This window comes from Salmo salar, chromosome 16 (assembly GCF_965601325.2).
Source record: "Salmo salar chromosome 16, fSalSal1, whole genome shotgun sequence".
Taxonomy (NCBI): domain Eukaryota; kingdom Metazoa; phylum Chordata; class Actinopteri; order Salmoniformes; family Salmonidae; genus Salmo; species Salmo salar.
In genome coordinates this window covers 39,627,877-39,646,468 of record NC_138306.1, presented here as the reverse complement: position 1 = coordinate 39,646,468, position 18,592 = coordinate 39,627,877, and the positions used below count along the sequence as shown (strand labels likewise).

At 40.0% G+C, this 18,592-nt stretch overlaps 1 protein-coding gene across 2 annotated transcripts; it reads left to right on the top strand.

Annotated features, from left to right (window-relative positions):
- The first annotated feature begins 1,525 nt into the window (after window positions 1-1,525).
- Window positions 1,526-12,815, top strand: LOC106573608 (E3 ubiquitin-protein ligase RNF126). 2 transcript variants are annotated; one of them, XM_014148803.3, is made up of 10 exons: window positions 1,526-1,646; window positions 1,840-1,926; window positions 5,263-5,321; window positions 5,528-5,588; window positions 5,811-6,109; window positions 6,286-6,354; window positions 6,478-6,547; window positions 6,711-6,804; window positions 6,994-7,109; window positions 7,341-12,815. In XM_014148803.3, exons 2-10 carry the CDS (start codon window positions 1,852-1,854, stop codon window positions 7,488-7,490), a joined length of 993 nt encoding a protein of 330 aa, XP_014004278.1. In that variant the 5' UTR covers window positions 1,526-1,646; window positions 1,840-1,851; the 3' UTR covers window positions 7,491-12,815. The 2 variants fall into 2 exon arrangements, with proteins under 2 accessions (XP_014004278.1, XP_014004280.1); XM_014148805.3 differs by lacking the exon at window positions 1,526-1,646 and having other exon boundaries at window positions 1,656-1,926; window positions 5,859-6,109.
- The last annotated feature ends 5,777 nt before the right edge of the window (window positions 12,816-18,592 follow it).

Below are 18,592 nucleotides of genomic sequence, written 5' to 3'. Positions count from 1 at the left end.
ATTATGGGGTATTATGTGTATATTGATGAGGGAAATCAATTATTTAATCAATTTTAGAATAAGGCTGTAACATAACAAAATGTGGAAAAAGTCAAGGGGTCTGAATATTCTCCGAATGCACTGTACATCACAGAAGACTGAAATATAAAAAAAACGCTTGACATAGAAACACCAGATTTTCATAGTTGTTTTTTAAATCATGTTTATTAATAAGGAAATTATGGAAAACATTCATAACATTCCACCCACGAGGATACTAGAGGGCGATTTGGTAATTTAGACCAGCATGATCTCATTGCGCCCTGGTTCTTTTAGCATCACATAAGGTGAAAGGATGGTTTCCAATAGGTTCTCAACTGGTCACTAAATGTACCACAATCTTGTACATTGATATGAAGAAATTAGGAATAGAATACTTTACCTGCTGAACTGCAATATCTGCTGGAGATCATCTGTAAATAGATATAGGACACAAAAGCACCACCATGTGGTAATAATGCATAGAACTGCCATCAGAAAAGTGAAATATACATTGGTCATTTTATAATTCCTCCAAACGTCTTTATAAATTTGTCTTTTGCTCATTTTAATTTCTTCAAAAATCATGAGAAAATGATATATGGGGACCGGTTACAATAGCAAAATTTATGCCCATGAGTTAAAGAAACATCCAAGTAATATTTTAGCCATAATTTCGAGTTCTTCATGGTTTTATGTAGGACACTGCTTAGAAACACTTAAAATGGCTAGCTAAGTTTCTTACCAATCCAACAAACATAATTTGCAAAGACATGAAGATGTTGTATTGCTAATTTGCTTGTTCTGGCTAGCTAATGAGAGAACTAGCCTAGTTAGCTCATATTTTAAGCTGGAAACATAGCTTGTAAAATCAGACTGACTAGCTTGCTAGCTAACTATCTGTATCTGATGTGCTTCTCTGTCAAAATGAGTGCAACGTTGATAGGAGAGAAAATGCTAATTTAGGCCTACTTCAAGATTGCATTTTTTATTTTGCTAGCTTGAATATGTGGAATAATATAAATTGTAGAAACAGATTCAAAGAGTTTGAAGTATTTCATTCTATGCGTTTCGTATATTCTTGTGAGCGAATCATTATTGTCCCCTTCTTTACTATGTACTGTCTCCAATGTTGTCAGTAGTTACCACAGCCACAAAGTCAAACTTGGCTATATCATAGAGTTTCTAAACTGAGAGGCGCAACATCGCTATACTTCCGGGAACGCTTGCGAAACAGTGCAAACAGACCAGGCTGTGGTTTTGGGGTTTAAGAAGTAAATGAGAGAAGTCAAAAATTCTTCCTTATTTGTTAATTTTCTCGAAATCCAAAGTCACAACCTAAATTGGACCCAATGTCTTAAGTAGTTGATCTTGTTTTTACTCCAAGCTCGTGAAAGTGATGAACTGACACGTTTTCATTTTTGTCAAAAATAACTTTATATCGAAGGAGTGCCTTTGATTTGACGGCTGTACATGCGCAGTTTGTGGCGAGACGACCGTTAGACCCGATTAAGTGTTTCTACGCATGAGTTTAGCTAGCCAGCGTCGCCATGACATCGTCTACCAGTGTGATTGGGGATTTCTATTGGAGAATCATACTGTACTAACTTTGGCTATATCGTAAAAATGTATGAAAACAAATATTTGCTTTTTGGTCTTAATTTAAGATTAGGCTTGGAAATACGTTTAGCAGTGTGGTTAATGTTAGGTTTAAAATCAGATTTGAAGAAGATAATTGTAGAAATAGTCTGGGTTTAGCCATAATTATGACTTTGTGGCTGTGGTAACTAGTGACGACCCTCCAACTGAATCCTCTAACAGAGAACCAAAAAAATGGCGGAAGCACCTCCATGGCCCAGCCGGTTTTTCTGTCACAGATGTTCGGAAGAGATCAGCCCTCGTCTCCCCGTAAGTAACGTTGACAAGAAGCGAAAGACAATTAGATAAAGTGTTGTTGGTCTTGAACGTTTGAACGAGTCCTTAAAAATTCTAGCTAGCTGGCTAGCTTAACCCCATCATATATACAGTCATTGAGCTAAGCTAACCATATTTTCAACGTCTTGCATCTGACTGTTAGCCAGCTAACGAGAACTAGCCTAGTTAGCTCATATTTTTAGATAGAAAGCTTGTAAAATCAGAGACAGATTAGCTCGCTAGCTAACTAACCGCATCTGATGTGCTTATCGGTCAAGCTAGCTAGCCTGTATTGTGTTGCGTCGTTTGTAGTTAACGTTAGCTACCTAGTTATTCTGGTTGTGTGCGCTTGCTAACGTTAACCAGCTTGATTTATAGCTAGGGCATGAAATTACCTTGACAGCAATTATTGTATACTCACGGCTCATTATTCATGTGTGCAAGATATAAATGGGAATAACATAGCTAGCTGCCTATAAATCTGACAACACATGGGACAAATAGTCTTAGCCAAGGAATGCATCTGAACCGCCTGTGATATCAGCAATGCTTGACAATGGCATGTGCATCCAGATTAGTCATAAATGATTCCATTCAGTAACCAAACATCATGTAGGCTTCAGATCAGCTAAAGTAGAGGGAGATTTGTATTTAGCTAACGTTAGTCATATAATATGTTGATTTTTCCTGCATCTTCAAGGAACCATTTATTGTAATATTTCCATGATGATGGCATTTATGTTTTCTGTAGAAAGCATAGACATGTAGAGGAGAGAGGTTGTTGGCAGATTCTAATGCCAAACCTAAAATATTATGTCTAGTGTTAATTCTAGTCACAGTGACAATGGCACAGTGCATTCTTTCTTGGTGTGTGTTTGCGCGCCATTCAGTAAGTCACACCAGCATAGCAGTCAGGTGCTGGAATGATCTGTCAGAATACTAAAGGTGTCTCTCACAATGAAACATGTTAATCAGTAGGCTTTCCACAGTTTGCTGGTAATGAACACTGAATTAAATACTGAACACAATTCAACTCCTTCCTTCTTGACTGTTCTTAACAGTGTAGTTCAATTGGGTTATCTCCTTTTTGTCAACATTTTCTCTCATATTGGCCACACACATATAGTGCCAGTCAAAAGGTTGGACACCTACTCTTTCAAGGGTTTTTCTTTATTTTTAATATTTTCTACATTGTAGAATAATAGTGAAGACATCAAAACTATAAAATAACACATAGAATCATGTAGTAACCAAAAGTGTTAAACAAATCTAAATATATTTCAGATTCTTCAAACTAGCCACCCTTTGCCTTGATGACAGCTTTGAACACTCTTGGAATTCTGTCAACCAGCTTCATGAGGTGCATTTCAATTCCAAATGAAATTTTATTTGTCACATGCGCCGAATATAACAGGTATTTTCACCTTACAGTGAAATGCTTACTTACTTGCAAGCCCTTAACCAACAATGCAGTTTTAAGAAAATACCCCCCCTAAAAAAGTAAGAGAAGAATAACAAATCATTCAAGAGCAGCAGTAAATCACAATAGCGGGGCTATATACAGGGTACAGAGTCAATGTTAAATCAAAATCAAACTTTATTTGTCACATGCACCAAATACAACAACTGTAGACTTCTCCGTGAAATGCTTACTTACAAGCCCTTAATCAACAGTGCAGTTCAAGAAGAGTTATTCAATGTGCGGGGGTACCGGTGTCAATGTAATTGAGGTAATATGTACATGTAGGTAGAGTTATTAAAGTGACTATGCATAGATAATAACCGAGAGTAGTAGCAGCATAGAAGAGAGAGAGGGGGGGCAATGCAAATAGTCTGGGTAGCCATTTGATTAGCTGTTCAGGAGTCTTATGGCTTGGGTAGAAGCTGTTTAGAAGCCTCTTGGACCTAGACTTGGCGCTACGGTATTGCTTGTCGTGCGGTAGCAGAGAGAACATATTTAATTAACAGGTGTGCCTTGTTAATTTGTTGAATTTCTTTCCTTCTTAATGCGTTTGAGCCAATCAGTTGTTGGGACAAGGTAGGGGTGGTATACAGAAGATAGCCCTATTTGGTAAAATACTAAGTCCATATTATGGCTAGAACAGCTCTAATAAGCAAAGAGAAACGACAGTCCATCCTTACTTTAAGACATGAAGGTCAGTCAATAAGGAACATTTCAAGAACTTTGAATGTTCCTTTCAAGAACAGTTGTAAAAACAATCAAGCGCTATGATGAAACTGGTTCTCATGAGGACCGCCAGAGGAAAGGAAGACCCAGAGTTACCTCTGCTGCAGAGGATAAGTTCATTAAAGTTAACTACACCTCAGATTGTAGCCCAAATAAATGCTTCAGAGTTCAAGTGACAGATCCATCTCAACATCAACTGTTCAGAGGAGTCTGAGTGAATCGCGCCTTCATAGTCGAATTGCTGCAAAGAAACCACTACTAAAGGACACCAATAAGAAGAGACTTGCTTGGGCCAAGAAACACGAGCAATGGACATTAGACCGGTGGAAATCTGTCCTTTTGTCTGATCAGTCCAAATTTGAGATTTTTGGTCCAAACCGCCGTGTCTTTGTGAGACACAGAGTTGGTGAACGGATGATCTCTGCATGTGTGGTTCTCACTGTGAAGCATGGAGGCAGAGGTGTGATGGTGTAGGGGTGCTTTGCTGGTGACACTATCTGTGATTTATTTAGATAAAGGCACACTTAACCAGCATGGCTACCACAGCATTCTGCAGCGATACGCCATCCCATCTGGTTTGTGCTTAGTGGGACTATCATTTGTTTTTCAACAGGAAAATGACCCCACACCTCCAGGCTGTGTAAGGGCTATTTGACTAAGGAGGAGAGTGATGGAGTGCTGCATCAGGTGCCCTGGCCTCCACAATCACATGACCTCAACCCAGTTGGACTGAAGCATGAAGGAAAGCAGCCAACAAGTGCTCAGCATATGTGGGAACTCATTAGACTGTTGGAAAAGCATTCCAGGTGAAGTTAGTTGAGAGAATGCCAAGCGTGTGCAAAGCTGTCAAGGCAAACGGTGGCTTCTTTGAAGAATCTAAAATATATATTTTGATTTTAACACTTTTGGTTACCACGTGATTCCATGTGTTATTTCATAGTTTTGATTTCTTCACTATTATTCTACAATGTAGAAAATAGTCTAAATAAAGAAGAACCCTTGAATGAGTAGGTATCCAAACTTTTGACTGATACTGTAGTTGAATGTAGTAAAGTAGGGATTCAATAGCTGATTGCTAGCCTGTTTTGTTGTAGAGTGAATGCGAAAATGACACTTAAAGGCGTTGTAATATTTGTTTGCAGGATTACACGTGTCCTCGGTGTGAATCTGGCTTTATCGAGGAACTGCTGGAGGAGAGACGGTTTGTTGAATGTGTGACATCAAAGCAAGCATTCTGTTGACATTCTGATTAAAGATGTCAGCAACCTTGTCACTAGATTTTGTCACTTGGCATCACATAACTTTTCACCTATGATTACAGCACTCTGGTCAAGAGGGTGTGCGTGCACATTTAAATCAAATCCCTCTCCAAAAATGCTAACTGTTTATGTTTGTCTTCCTGAACAGCAGTGAAAATGGGTCCACATCCACCATCTCCAGCGGTGACCAGAACCAACATCCATTTGAGGTTTCTCAGCTTATTTACTCTGCTTATTGAGAAACAAAGGCTTTACCATGATATTGTTATATTAGCAAACAAACAAACAAACACACCTTGTAAAATCGGACCTGGTTTTTGACGTAGGCCTAGTTGGGATTTCTGTTGACTATAAACATTGAATAGTATGTACAGAAAGAACTCCAAGTAATTTATGAATGCATCTGTTTGTGAAACGTCCATTTCTTGTAGAATGTGGACCCTTCAAATATATTTACATTCCCCTCGGGTTACGGGCAGTTTGCTATGGGTGTCTTTGACGACTCCTTTGACTTCGGAGCGGGGCTGGGAGGAGCAGGGCTAGGAGGAGCTGGGTTGGGAGGAGCAGGGCTAGGAGGAGCTGGGTTGGGAACAGAGGACAACCGCGACGCAGAGAACCGGCGAGAACGGGAGTTGGCATCACGGCAGCGATACGGCGCCAGGCAACCTCGCGGTCGCCATGGCGTCAGGAGGCAGGCAGGGAGACCGGAGGGAGTGCCCACTTTAGAGGGGTAAGCTCAGTGACTTGTGGGACCTTTTTAAATGTTCCATGATTCACATAGATGTTCCCAGTGATAGTCTCTTTTCTTCTGAGCTTTGATGACATGTTCTATGTAGGCAATGATGCAATTAGGTCTTATTTTTGGACGCATGCAGAGCATAACCAAAATGTTTTGTCCTCTTGTAGAATCATTCAGCAGCTAGTGAATGGAATAATTGCCCCTACGGCAGTGCCAAATATTGGTGTGGGACCCTGGTGAGTTCAACTTAGTACATTCCAGTATCTTGGGACTATGACCAATTGTTTTTATGTAAAACTTTGTAGAGGTTTCCTACTGACTCTTTGTATTACAGCTGACTTTTGTTTCTTCATTTATAGGGGCGTGCTTCACTCAAACCCCATGGATTACGCCTGGGGTGCCAACGGACTAGATGCAATCATTACACAGGTACGTAATGACTGTTTACCACACCTTATTAAACAGTTCTAAATTCACTGTCGAACTCAACAACAACAAAATACCTGCATTTGGATTGTGAAAATATTCTTTGTTTGGTTAGCATGATCCACACAGTATCAAATATATTAATATTTTTTTGTGTGTCCCATAGTTATTAAATCAGTTTGAGAACACTGGCCCTCCGCCAGCTGATGGGGACAAAATCATGAGCCTTCCCACAGTCCTAATCACACAGGAGCATGTAGGTAAGTGACCCTGAATATCAACACACACACACACACAGCACAGTCAAGTTCATCACCTCAGGCCCTGTGGGCTGGACTTGTTGTGATCTTGCTAATTTTCTATGGAAATTAGTAGGTCATAGGTTTTGGAGGTGTTTTTAAGCCTTTGTTGAACACATTTACATCTTGAATTTGTTTTTCTGTTTTAAGGCTCCGGTCTAGAATGTCCAGTGTGTAAAGAGGACTACAGTGCTGGAGAAAACGTTAGGCAACTTCCATGTAATCATTTGTTTCACAATGATTGCATAGTACCCTGGCTTGAACAGGTAAGACCTTTCCACTCATATGTACCTTTCTTTTAGTGCTATCATTGACAAAACCTAGATTACCTTTTCCTGACCCCTTCTGACCTTTTCCTGAACCAGAGTTTCTCCTGGTCAAGTTAAGTTGTCAATAAAAACTGTGGGCTCTACTTTCCGGAAAATAAAATCTTGTTGAAGATTATTGATTATATATAATGATGTCTTCTGTCTTTGTGCTCCTGTGTGTTTCCAAAGCATGACACATGTCCAGTGTGCAGGAAAAGCTTAAGTGGACTGAACACAGCCATGAATCCTCCAGGTCTATCAGGGATGAACTTTGCCTCTTCCTCTGCACCCCCGTCCTCCAGCTCAACCAGCAATGAGAACTCGGCCAACAACTCCTAAAAAACATTTCCCTTCCCACACAACCCAGTGAACTGCCCCTCCTCAGCCAGTTGGGTGCCAATCTCACCCTGTCAAGGGGAGCTGAGAGCAACCACCCAGTCTCCTCCTCACCTGGATCACTGCCTCACACTGGATCGGAGCCAGCAGGAATCCAATTAAATGAAAGTCAGTATGTTTCTGCCCCACCCGATGCTCTCCTCAAGCCTTCAGGAATGTTGCTTCTTGCTGCGTGGAAGGATGGATTTGGCCCTCTGCCTGGGGAAGATATGGAGGATAGGAACATTAGGAGGGTCACTCTCTGGATAACCTCAACATGCAACAACAGAACAAGCCAGTTAGTCCTGCATTCTGAGGGGGGACTGGGGGAGAGATTTTTCTGGTCTTCTCTCACCAAGTCAGTTGTTTTTATAAATATTTTTTTTGACATGTTTTATGAGCATTCATATTTGTACTGCTAAAATTCTTAAATGAAAACTTTCAGGAGTTAAGGAGGCTGAGTATAGGATGTGTACTTTGTTTGGATTCTGCAGCTATTGTTTCCATGGATTGGAAACATCTATCAAATTTGAAGTGTTTTTCTCAAACAGAAAAGTGTTTACCCTTCATACAATGTACTTTTACATTGAATGAACCAACCCCCAATCAGTTTCTTATTGACTGAAGTTGCATGTGCACCATTGTTTTGCCCTTTGAATTAAGAAACAAACTAGATTTGGCTTTGTGTTTTTTGGAGAACTGACTTGGGTGCTGGATTAAGTCAAACGTTACTACATTCCTCTTTGTAACGACAGAGGTAAAGATCCAGTAGTTAGAATCTGTCTAGCAGGTTAGCAGCCTTTTCTCATTCATACAAAATCAGCAAGTTTCAGTGAATTGGTTGTTTCAAAAAAATCTATTATTCTAAGTGAATTCAATGTTTTTGTACAATTCACAGTAGACAATTTAAGTGAAATATATAGATTTGCAGATATTGTAAAACCCTGAACAAAACATGAACTGATAAAATAAAGATGTTTGGGTGCTACCACTCCAATATACAACTTATAAACATATCTGGATGGAAATCTGATGCTCAGTACTTAAAACATGAATACATACCTCTTTATTGTCCCCAAAATGCCAATACTATCAGACCAATATCTCTCTAGGGGGTGTCCACCTGGCCAACATCCAGTGAAATTGCAGAGCGCCAAATTCAAAAACAGAAATACTCATTATAAAAATTAATGAAACATACAAGTGTGATACATCTGTTTAAAGATGAACTTCTTGTTAATCCAACCACGGTGTCATATTTCAAAAATACTTTACGGCAAAAGCAAAACATGCGATTATCTGAGAACAGCGCTCAGCAGACAAATCATTAAACAGTAACCAGCTTAGTAGACGAGTAACAAAAGTCAGAAATAACGATAAAATGAATCACTTATATTTGATGATCTTCTTTTGTTGGCGCGTTTTGTTCAGTAATCCACTGTCTCAAACAACATCCGGTGAAATTGCAGAGCGTGAAACTCAACAAAACAGAAATTCTCATAATAAACATACATAAAAGATACAAGTGTTATACATCAGCTTAAAGATAAACTTCTTGTTAATCCAACCGCTGTGTCAGATTTCAAAAAGGCTTTACGGCGAAAGCAAACCATGTGATTATCTGAGAACAGTGCCCAGCAGACAAATCATTACAAACAGTTAGCAGCCAAGAAGAGGAGTAACAAAAGTCAGAAATAGTGATAAAATGTATCACTTACCTTTGATGATCTTCATATGGTTGCACTCTGAAGACTCCATGTTACACAATAAATGTTTGTTTTGTTCGATAATGTCCCTCTTTATGTCCAAAAACCTCCGTTTTGTTGGTGCATTTTCTTCAGTAATCCAATGGAACAAAGCGCGTTCACAACAGACAGACGAAAAATCTAAAAAGTACCATAAAAGTTAGTAGAAACATGTCAAATGATGTTTATAATCAATCCTCAGATTGTTTTTGTCATAAATAATCGATCATATTTCAACCGGACAATAACTTCGTCAATAGAAAAGGAAAGGCACACTCCCGGTTACGCGCTGGACTCATGTCTGGAAATTTCCACTGTCCTCTCATTGAAAGTGGTTTCTCCCTCATTTTTCAGAGTAAAAGCCTGAAACAATGCCTAAAGACTGGCCACATGTAGTGGAAGCTATAGAGATCGTGAACTGGGTCATAAGTCTTTTGTATGGTGGATAGGCTTTCAATGGAAAAACAGCCATTTCAAAATAAAAGCATTTCCTGAATGGATTTTCCTCAGGTTTTTGCCTGCCATATCAGTTCTGTTATACTCACAGACATTATTTTAACAGTTTTGGAAACTTTAGAGTGTTTTCTATCCAAATCTACATGCATATCCTAGGTTCTGGACCTGAGTAGCAGGCAGTTTACTTTGGGCACTCTTTTCATTCAAAATTCCGAATGCTGCCCCCTACCCTAGTGAGGTTAACTCATGGGTTGTCTGGATTTCAGTCGCTCAGTGCGTATGTATTTCCTCATGCCTACATGGGTTTGACACTAGATGGGAGTGTAATACAAAATGGCTACTGTTATGTGGTGGGCCGTAGCAAGCTATCTGGTTTAGTTTTTGAGATGATTGAGAGCTCTCGAAGGAGGAACTTCTGAACACATTTTTTTTCAAAACGCCGTCGAGTACTAAACTGTAAACCAATCAAAACTCGTGTACGATCTCCGCCGCTTTGTAGCTCACAAATGACATTCCTTTGCTGTGATTTATTTATTTGATTAACTATGGTCTGTCACTTGTCTCACATGATCTATTCAGCTCTCCTGTGTCCTACTCCCAGAGAAAATGAATAATAGAATACACAAGGTGCAATTTCGGAATGGAATGTGGGTATGCAGACCCACCAGCCACTGTCCCCTCAAGATGAGTTAAATTTTTTTGTGGCTCAAAGTTGCCCATCCCTGGCATAGATGGTAAAGCTTTCATTTCTGGACTGTAAGATTGTGCCCTCAATGGCACTTGATTGGTAGGTTATACTATATTTACAGTGGCTTGCGAAAGTATTCACTCCCTTGGCATTTTTCCTATTTTGTTTGCCTTACAACCTGGAATTAAAATTCATTTGGGGGGGATTTGTATCATTTGATTTACACAACATGCCTACCACTTTGAAGATGCAAAATATTTTTTGTGAAACAAACAAGAAATAATACAAAAAAACTGAACTTGAGTGTGCAGAACTATTCACCCCCCCCGAAGTCAATACTTTGTAGAGTCACCTTTTGCAGCAATTACAGCTGCAAGTCTTTTGGGGTATGTCTCTATAAGCTTGGCACATCTAGCCACTGGGATTGTTGCCCATTCTTCAAGGCAAAACTGCTCCAGCTCCTTCAAGTTGGTTGGGTTCTGCTGGTGTACAGCAATCTTTAAGTCCTACTACAGATTTTCAATTGGATTGAGGTCTGGGATTTGACTAGGCCATTCCAAGACATTTAAATGTTTCCCCTTAAACCACTCAAGTGTTGCTTTAGCAGTATGCTTAGGGTCATTGTCCTGCTGGAAGGTGAACCTCCGTCGATGTCTCAAATCTGGAAGACTGAAAAAGGTTTCCCTCAAGAATTTCCCTGCATTTAGCGCCATCCATCATTCCTTCAATTCTGACCAGCTTCCCAGTCCCTGCCGATGGAAAAACATCCCCACAGCATGAGCTGCCACCACCATGCTTCACTGTGGGGATGGTGTTCTTGGGGTGATGGAAGGTGTTGGGTTTGCACCATACATAACGTTTTCCTTGATGGCCAAAAAGCTCAATTTTAGTCTCATCTGACCAGAGTACCTTTTTCCATATGTTTGGGGAGTCTCCCACATGCCTTTTGGCAAACACCAAACGTGTGTTCTTATTTTATTCTTTAAGCAATGGCTTTTTTCTGGCCACTCTTCCGTAAAGCCCAGCTCTATGGAGTGTATGGCTTAAAGTAGTCCTATAGACAGATACTCCAATCTCCGCTTTGCAGCTCCTTCAGGGTTATCTTTGGTCTCTTTGTTGCCTCTCTGATTAATGCCCTCCTTGCCTGGTCTGTGAGTGTTGGTGGGCGGCCCTCTCTTGGCAGGTTTGTTGTGGTGCCATATACTTTCCACTTTCTTTTTTAATTAATAGATTTAATGGTGCTCCGTGGGAAGTTTCTGATATTTTTCTATAACCCCACCCTGATCTGTACTTCTCCACAACTTTGTCCCTGACCTGTTTGGAAAACTCATTGGTCTTCATGGTGCTGCTTGCTTGGTGCTACCCCTTGCTTAGTGGTGTGGCAGACTTTGGGGCCTTTCAGAACAGGGGTGTGTGTGTGTGTGTGTGTGTGTGTGTGTGTGTGTGTGTGTGTGTGTATATATATATATATATATATATATATATATATATATATATATATATATATATATATATATATATATATATATATATATATATATATATACTGAGATCATGTGACACTTAGATTGCACACAGGTGGACTTTATTGAACTAATTATGTGACTTCTGAAGGTAATTGGTTTCACCAGATCTTATTTAGGGGCTTCATAGCAAAGGGGGTGAATACATATGCATGCACCACTTTTCCAGGTTTTTATTTTTTAGAATTTTTTGAAACAAGTTATTTTTTGTATTTCACTTCACCAATTTGGGCTATTTTGTGTATGTCCGTTACATGAAATCCAAATAAAAATCCATTTAAATTACAGGTTGTAATGCATCAAAATAGGAAAAACGCCAAGGGGGATGAATACTTTTGCAAGGCACTATAGTGTTAGGAAAGTTTATCTGTGATTTTATTTTCAATTTTGTCATTTTAGCAGAGCGACTTGCAGTGATGAGTGGATTTGATTTATTTTTTCCTGTACTGGTCCTCTGTGAGAATCAAACCCACAACCTTGGAGTTGCAAATGCCATGCTCCACCAACTGAGGCACAGGGGATGGATTATTTTTGGATGTCTAAGCTTTGACATTACCCCATTTGAAGTTGGCATTTCAAAATTATTAGGTATGGTTTAGGATAGGGACGTCCCAACGATTCTGGATTGCAGTAACCTTTTACTCATGGATGTTATTCTCATACAATGGCAGACAACCATGTTGTTTCCTCTTTTTGTGAGCATGCAATGTTCCTTGATTATGGAAGCTATAGAGGAAAGCTGGTGAATTATTGGCAATGCCCCTATACTACATTGCATTGGAGAAAGTGACAGCTTGAGATTGTTTTTGTTGATGTTATGATCAAAATACAATTGTGGCAAGAAATAAAGGATTTCTGATCTTCAGTGTTGGAAAAAGTATTCAATAGTCATACTTGAGTAAAAGTAAAGATACCTTAATAGAAAAGTACTCCAGTGAAAGTCACCCAGTAAAGTACTGCTTGAGTAAAAGTGAAAAAGTATTTGGTTTTAAATATACTTAAGTATCAAAAGTAAATGGAATTGCTCAAATATAACTATCAAAAGTAAAAGTATTAAACATTTCAACTTCTTTATATTAAGCAAACCAGACGGAACAACATTTTTTTTTTTTTTTAATGGATAGCCAGGGGCACACTCCAACATAATTTACAAATGAAGCATTTGTGTTTAGTGAATCCGCCAAATCAGAGGCAGTAGGGATGACCAGGGATGTTCTCTTAAGTGTGTGAATTGGGCCATTTTCCTGTCAAAATGTAACGAGTACTTTTGGGTGTCAGGGAAAATGTATGGAGTAAAAAGTACATTATTTTCTTTAGGAATGTTGTGAAATAAAAGTTATCAAAAATATGAATAGTAAAGTACAGATACCCCAAAAAATTACTTAAGTAGTACTTTAAAGTATTTTTACTTAATTACTTTACACCACTGCTGATCTTGTACTTACTCTTGCAAATGTACTGATCCTGTGTTTTATACCCAGCCCAATTATACAGACCTTTAAACATTAAAATAGATTAGCTGAAAATGACTTATGGAATTATGTGACCTTGTTCATTCTTTTGTTGGTTGCTGCTCACAAAAAAATAAAGTACCACTGTTGGATTGATCAAAAGTAGTCATAGCTGGTGATGCTTATCAATTACAAAACAATATGTATTTGACCCTAACATGCTGCAAGCTTTGGATTTGTAGTTGAATGTTTTTTCCAAGACATGCCCTTCGGTTGACCTCACAAGTAAAAAAATTAATCAAAAATAACTGCACAATTATTCTCCTGTATTCAAACACCTTGCCAAATGCAGGTGTATAGTTTCCAGTGTTGTTGATCATTAATGAGTTCATTGTATTACCCTCTGGTGAGTTTACAATTTGTCCTCAGGGTAGCAAATTAGATGTCACTGTTCTAAATAGGATAGTATGGGAGACAAGGATTGTCAATTACATCCCTTTTAAAACAATAGTTAATACCATTATGCAACAAGGCTTTGTTTTATATAAGGTGACAACACTGCCTACAATTTGGAACTGTATTGAATTGTTGTCCCTGTGCCAATATGTTTGTTTTTACATGCAAAAGTGATTGCTTTTGATAAGCCCTCATCTGCCTATATTATATTTTTATGGAAAATAGATGTTTCTGAACTAAACTGTTGTTCTGCGCCTGAGAAAGGCAGTTAACCCACTGTTCCCCGGGCGCTGAAGACATGGATGTCGATTAAGGCAGCCCCCCATACCTCTCTGATTCAGAGGCAGTGGCGGACTGGCCGTCGGGAGCACCGGGACATTTCCAGGTGGCCTGAGGGTCGTTTTGGCCTACGGTGAATAGTCAACTTGACCAGTGATAATATAGCAATCAGGAATGAGTTGACGGAGAACGCATCAGGCCCAACTCTCACTCTCTCGCTGCAGTGTCCCCGTGCCAAAAATGACATCAGCTCTCTCCGTGACGCACATAGCAACCGTCTACCTGCTTCTCTACTGATAACATTTTAGACAAGTCGCATGGCGAAATGGGCGGTAAGGAAAGGTGGAGCAGAGGGGGAGAGAATTAAAAAAGAGAAAGGCCCTTGCCACAGACGCAGCTAAATGCTGCAAAACAAGCGACATGTTCGCTAGTAAGGGACCAGGTCAGTCAAAAACACTAGCTAAAACACACACACTGACACACACACGACACCCAGCATGGCTAATAATAGTGACAACGGCCAGTAGGCTAAACAGTTTGCACGTCTTAGGTCTTCGTGGAGGAATTATATCATAGCAATGAGTGCAACATGGTGATCATAATATGACATTGAAGGCAATATATTTCAACTAGTAAAAAGTAGTAAACCTAGACTTATGGACTTGCTAGCATTCGGTCATGACTCATGCCACATAAGCTAGGGAAAATGCACATACACTGTACAGCGAAACAGGCTACAGTAACGTAACCATAATACATCCATGAATGTAACACAGTAGCCTGTGTGACAGCACAGGCAATGACAAAGATCATTAGCGCCATTAGTACCAGCATTACAAGTTACTACAATGATATACAGCTCTGGGGGAAAATTAAGAGACCACTCCAAATTGAGACAACTCTTAATTTTTACCAGAGCTGTATTAATGTAGCCTACTGGTACACTAATAATAGTGATGTATGATAATAGTATTTTCTTTGCAAAGGTGGAGAAGGAAGCAGCAGCAGCGCTAGAGCTTCAGGTGCTCCTGCAAAACTGGAGATGGTGGTCAGTACAGACTCAGAGCAGGAACCTTCAGGTACAACTTAAGAGCTCAAACCTAAACATGTAGGCTATAATTTTAGATTAATATGTGCTTTATTTATGAGATTATCAGTAGGACTGTAATCGGGGGGCATACAATCGATGACTGCACAAGTAATACAAGTTTAAGTTGAGGTTATTTACAATGTTAATCTCATTCTGCAGAGCAACCAGATGTGCAGAGAGCGAGAGAGAGAGGTTCAGTGGCCAGTACAGGGAAAATAAAAAGGGACAGGGAAAGCACTGAAAACCCATTTGATTATTTTGCCCATCCTCAGTCCAAGGATTTTGACTTATTTTTTCAGTACAAAACAAACCCCTCAAAGAGTCATTCCCAATGTATTCCACTCCAAAGATGACACAAACAGAAAATGGCTGACATACAATGAAGTAACTCACTCCTTGTTCTGCTCAGTATGTCTTGCATTCGCAAAACCTTCAGCCAGTGATAGTGCATTTGTCAAAGGAGGCATGCAGGCCTGGAAACATGCCCATCAGAGAGTATAGGAACATGAGAGAAGCAAGACCCATAAAGAAAGTGCAGAAACCTTTTTCCTCAGAGCCAGCAAAGCAGACATCCGTACCCTTCTGAGTGATAAGTAAATGTCAGTTCAACGAAACCAGGTCAGAAAGAGGAGGCAGGTCATGGAACGTGTGATTGATGTAGATAAAGTTATTGGTAAATGTGGGCTTAGGTACAGAGGACACAGACACGAAGCTGCATATAACTTGGAAAACATGGCCGTCAATCATGGCAAGTTTCTTGAGCTTATATTGTTGCTAAGCAAATATGATGCCTGCCTACAAGAGCATGTTAGTGATTGCATTGAGAAGAGCAAGAAGCAGATGGGAAGTAAAGGAAGAGGGTCCTTGGTAACTATGATGTCCAAAACAACAGCATATAAAGTCATTGAAGTCATCATAATGTTGATTCTGCAGACAATTGTTGTTGAAGTGAGAAAGGCAGGGATGTTCTCAATACAAATGGACACAACACAGGATTTAAGATCCAAAGACCAGTGTGCAGTAGTTCTGCAATTATGTCACTGATGTTGTCCATGAGAGACTCATTGAGGTTATTGACTTTGAGTTATGAACTGGACAGTACTTTGTGGACCTTGTGAAACAGACCCTTGAGAAGATGGACATAGGTATCAAACAGTGTGTTGGTAATGCAACAGACGGAGCAGCTAATATGCAGGGACAATACAGGGGCTTCTCTGCATTGCTCACAGGAGAGTTTCCTAACCAAGTACACATATGGTGTTACTCACATGTTCTCAACCTTGTGCTAACTGACACCACTGGGGTTGTTGTGGCAAGTGAATTCCTTTTCTCACTACTGAATGACATTGCAGTGTTCGTTCGAGAATCCTACAAGCGCATGAAGCTATGGGAGGAAACCAGTGAGGACAGGAGACACAGACGGCTTGATGTAATTGGTGAAACACGCTGTTGGGCCAAAGACGAGGCCTTGAGGAAAGTATTTGGAAGCTTTGCAAAGCCTGACCGTACACTTTACACAGATGTGGTCATCACTATGGAAAGAATTGAAAAGTATGTGACAATAAAACCTGACATCCGAAGCAAGGCCCAAGGGTGCAAGGATGCTCTCCTAAAGTATGAAACCATACTTACAGCTGAGGTTTTTCTCAGGATTTTTGAGCAGACGTCCCCTCTCTCTAAATACTTGCAAACAAGTGGCATGGATATCGTAACAGCACAGCACTTGGTGACTGGAACGGAGGATAACCTGAGAAAGTGTGCCCGAGACTTTGAGGGTGTGAAGAGGGCAGCAGACGACTTTGTTGAGTGGGCCAATGGCATTCTGGAGGAGCAGCAGGACTGTGATGCCGAAGCTCAGACTGCTCTCCCAGAGAAGAGAACAAAAAAAAAAGAAGAGAACCAGGTGAGTTGGCAGAAGACGAGCCCATTGCTAATGCAGACATGGATTACAAAATCAAGATCCACAATGTGGTACCGGACACTGTTGTTGAAAGTATTCACTGCCGTTATGCAGCAAATGCAGTGCTGTGTGCAGATGTCTCCTGCATGAATCCGAAGCATTTTCCTGACATCAGAGAAAAAGGCATTCCAAAGACAGCCATGAAGGAGCTCAGCAAATGCTTACTGGAATTTGATGAACATGCCACTGTTGAGACATTGCAGGCTGAACTGATCAGCCTTGCACAACAGTGAGAAAGACTGAAACAGTCAGCATTGGAGGAGTACAACACCAGGGCCGCCGCCGCCAGTGATGAATCGGGGGAAGGCTTTGAGGATCCTGATGAAAGGAGTTGGTGAGCAGACGTTGTTCCACATGTAAAAACTGCCCGATATGCTGCTAACTTCTCCTGTCTCAGTACAATCTGCTCACAGATGCGTATCACATCATTGGTTGGGATACAAGTTCCTCCTCACCCTAGCCATCACTCAGGTGGCTTGTGAGAGGACCTTCTCCACCCTGAAATTTGTGAAGAACCGCCTAAGAACCTCCCTCACTCGAGAACCTTGAAGCGTTCCTTTTGATGGCAACAGAGAAGGAGATTCTTATGGGACTTGACAAAGATGACATCATTGACAAGATGGGAGAGAGCAGTGCGCTGCCTACTGGTTTACTAGTGGTAATTACTTACTGGTTACTCTGAAGTAGCTATACTATGACTCTTCCTTAACAGGTTGACAAGGGTGAAATACAATTTGTTGTGAGTTAAAGCTTTTGTACAAAGGCATGTTTTTTGGACTTTCATATTATACTTGCAGTTATGTAGCCAATGTTCAATTTTATTGACTCAGTGTATAGATGTGTTTATTTTTGTGCTATTTGCTTTATGGACAGCAGTGAGTGACCATTGTAATCTACATTTTTTTGAAGAGAAGTGCTTTTTGACTTTTGTATTATACTTACTTACATTGTTGTAGCTTATGTTCAAGTTTAGTGAATGTGTGTGCGTGACGTTTTTTTATACTTTTGATATACTTGATGCTTGAATATAAAGATAATCATTTTAACAGTTGAGCTAACTCTATATCTCATTATCTTTTTAAAAAGTGTAGGCTAATTGTTTTGTGTCTAGCCTTATACATTTGTATGTGGTATGATTGGTGTATTCCTAGTGAGTTTTTGAGGGTGCACCCATAACATAACTTAAACTCAGTGTTCAGGTAGGCTACTTGTTTGTCAGTCCCAAATGTTTGTATTTTGTAATGTGGATAACTTTCTTCCCAGATGAACATAGTTGCCAAATTGATAACTAGTTTGGTAGCCGTTACATCAACACATAGGGTTAGCCTACACAATTAGCGGTCTGGTGGTTTGCGTGAACAGGGTGGCCTGGGATGGAGTCAAATTCCCGGCCTGAATTATTGTTTCAGTCCGCCCGT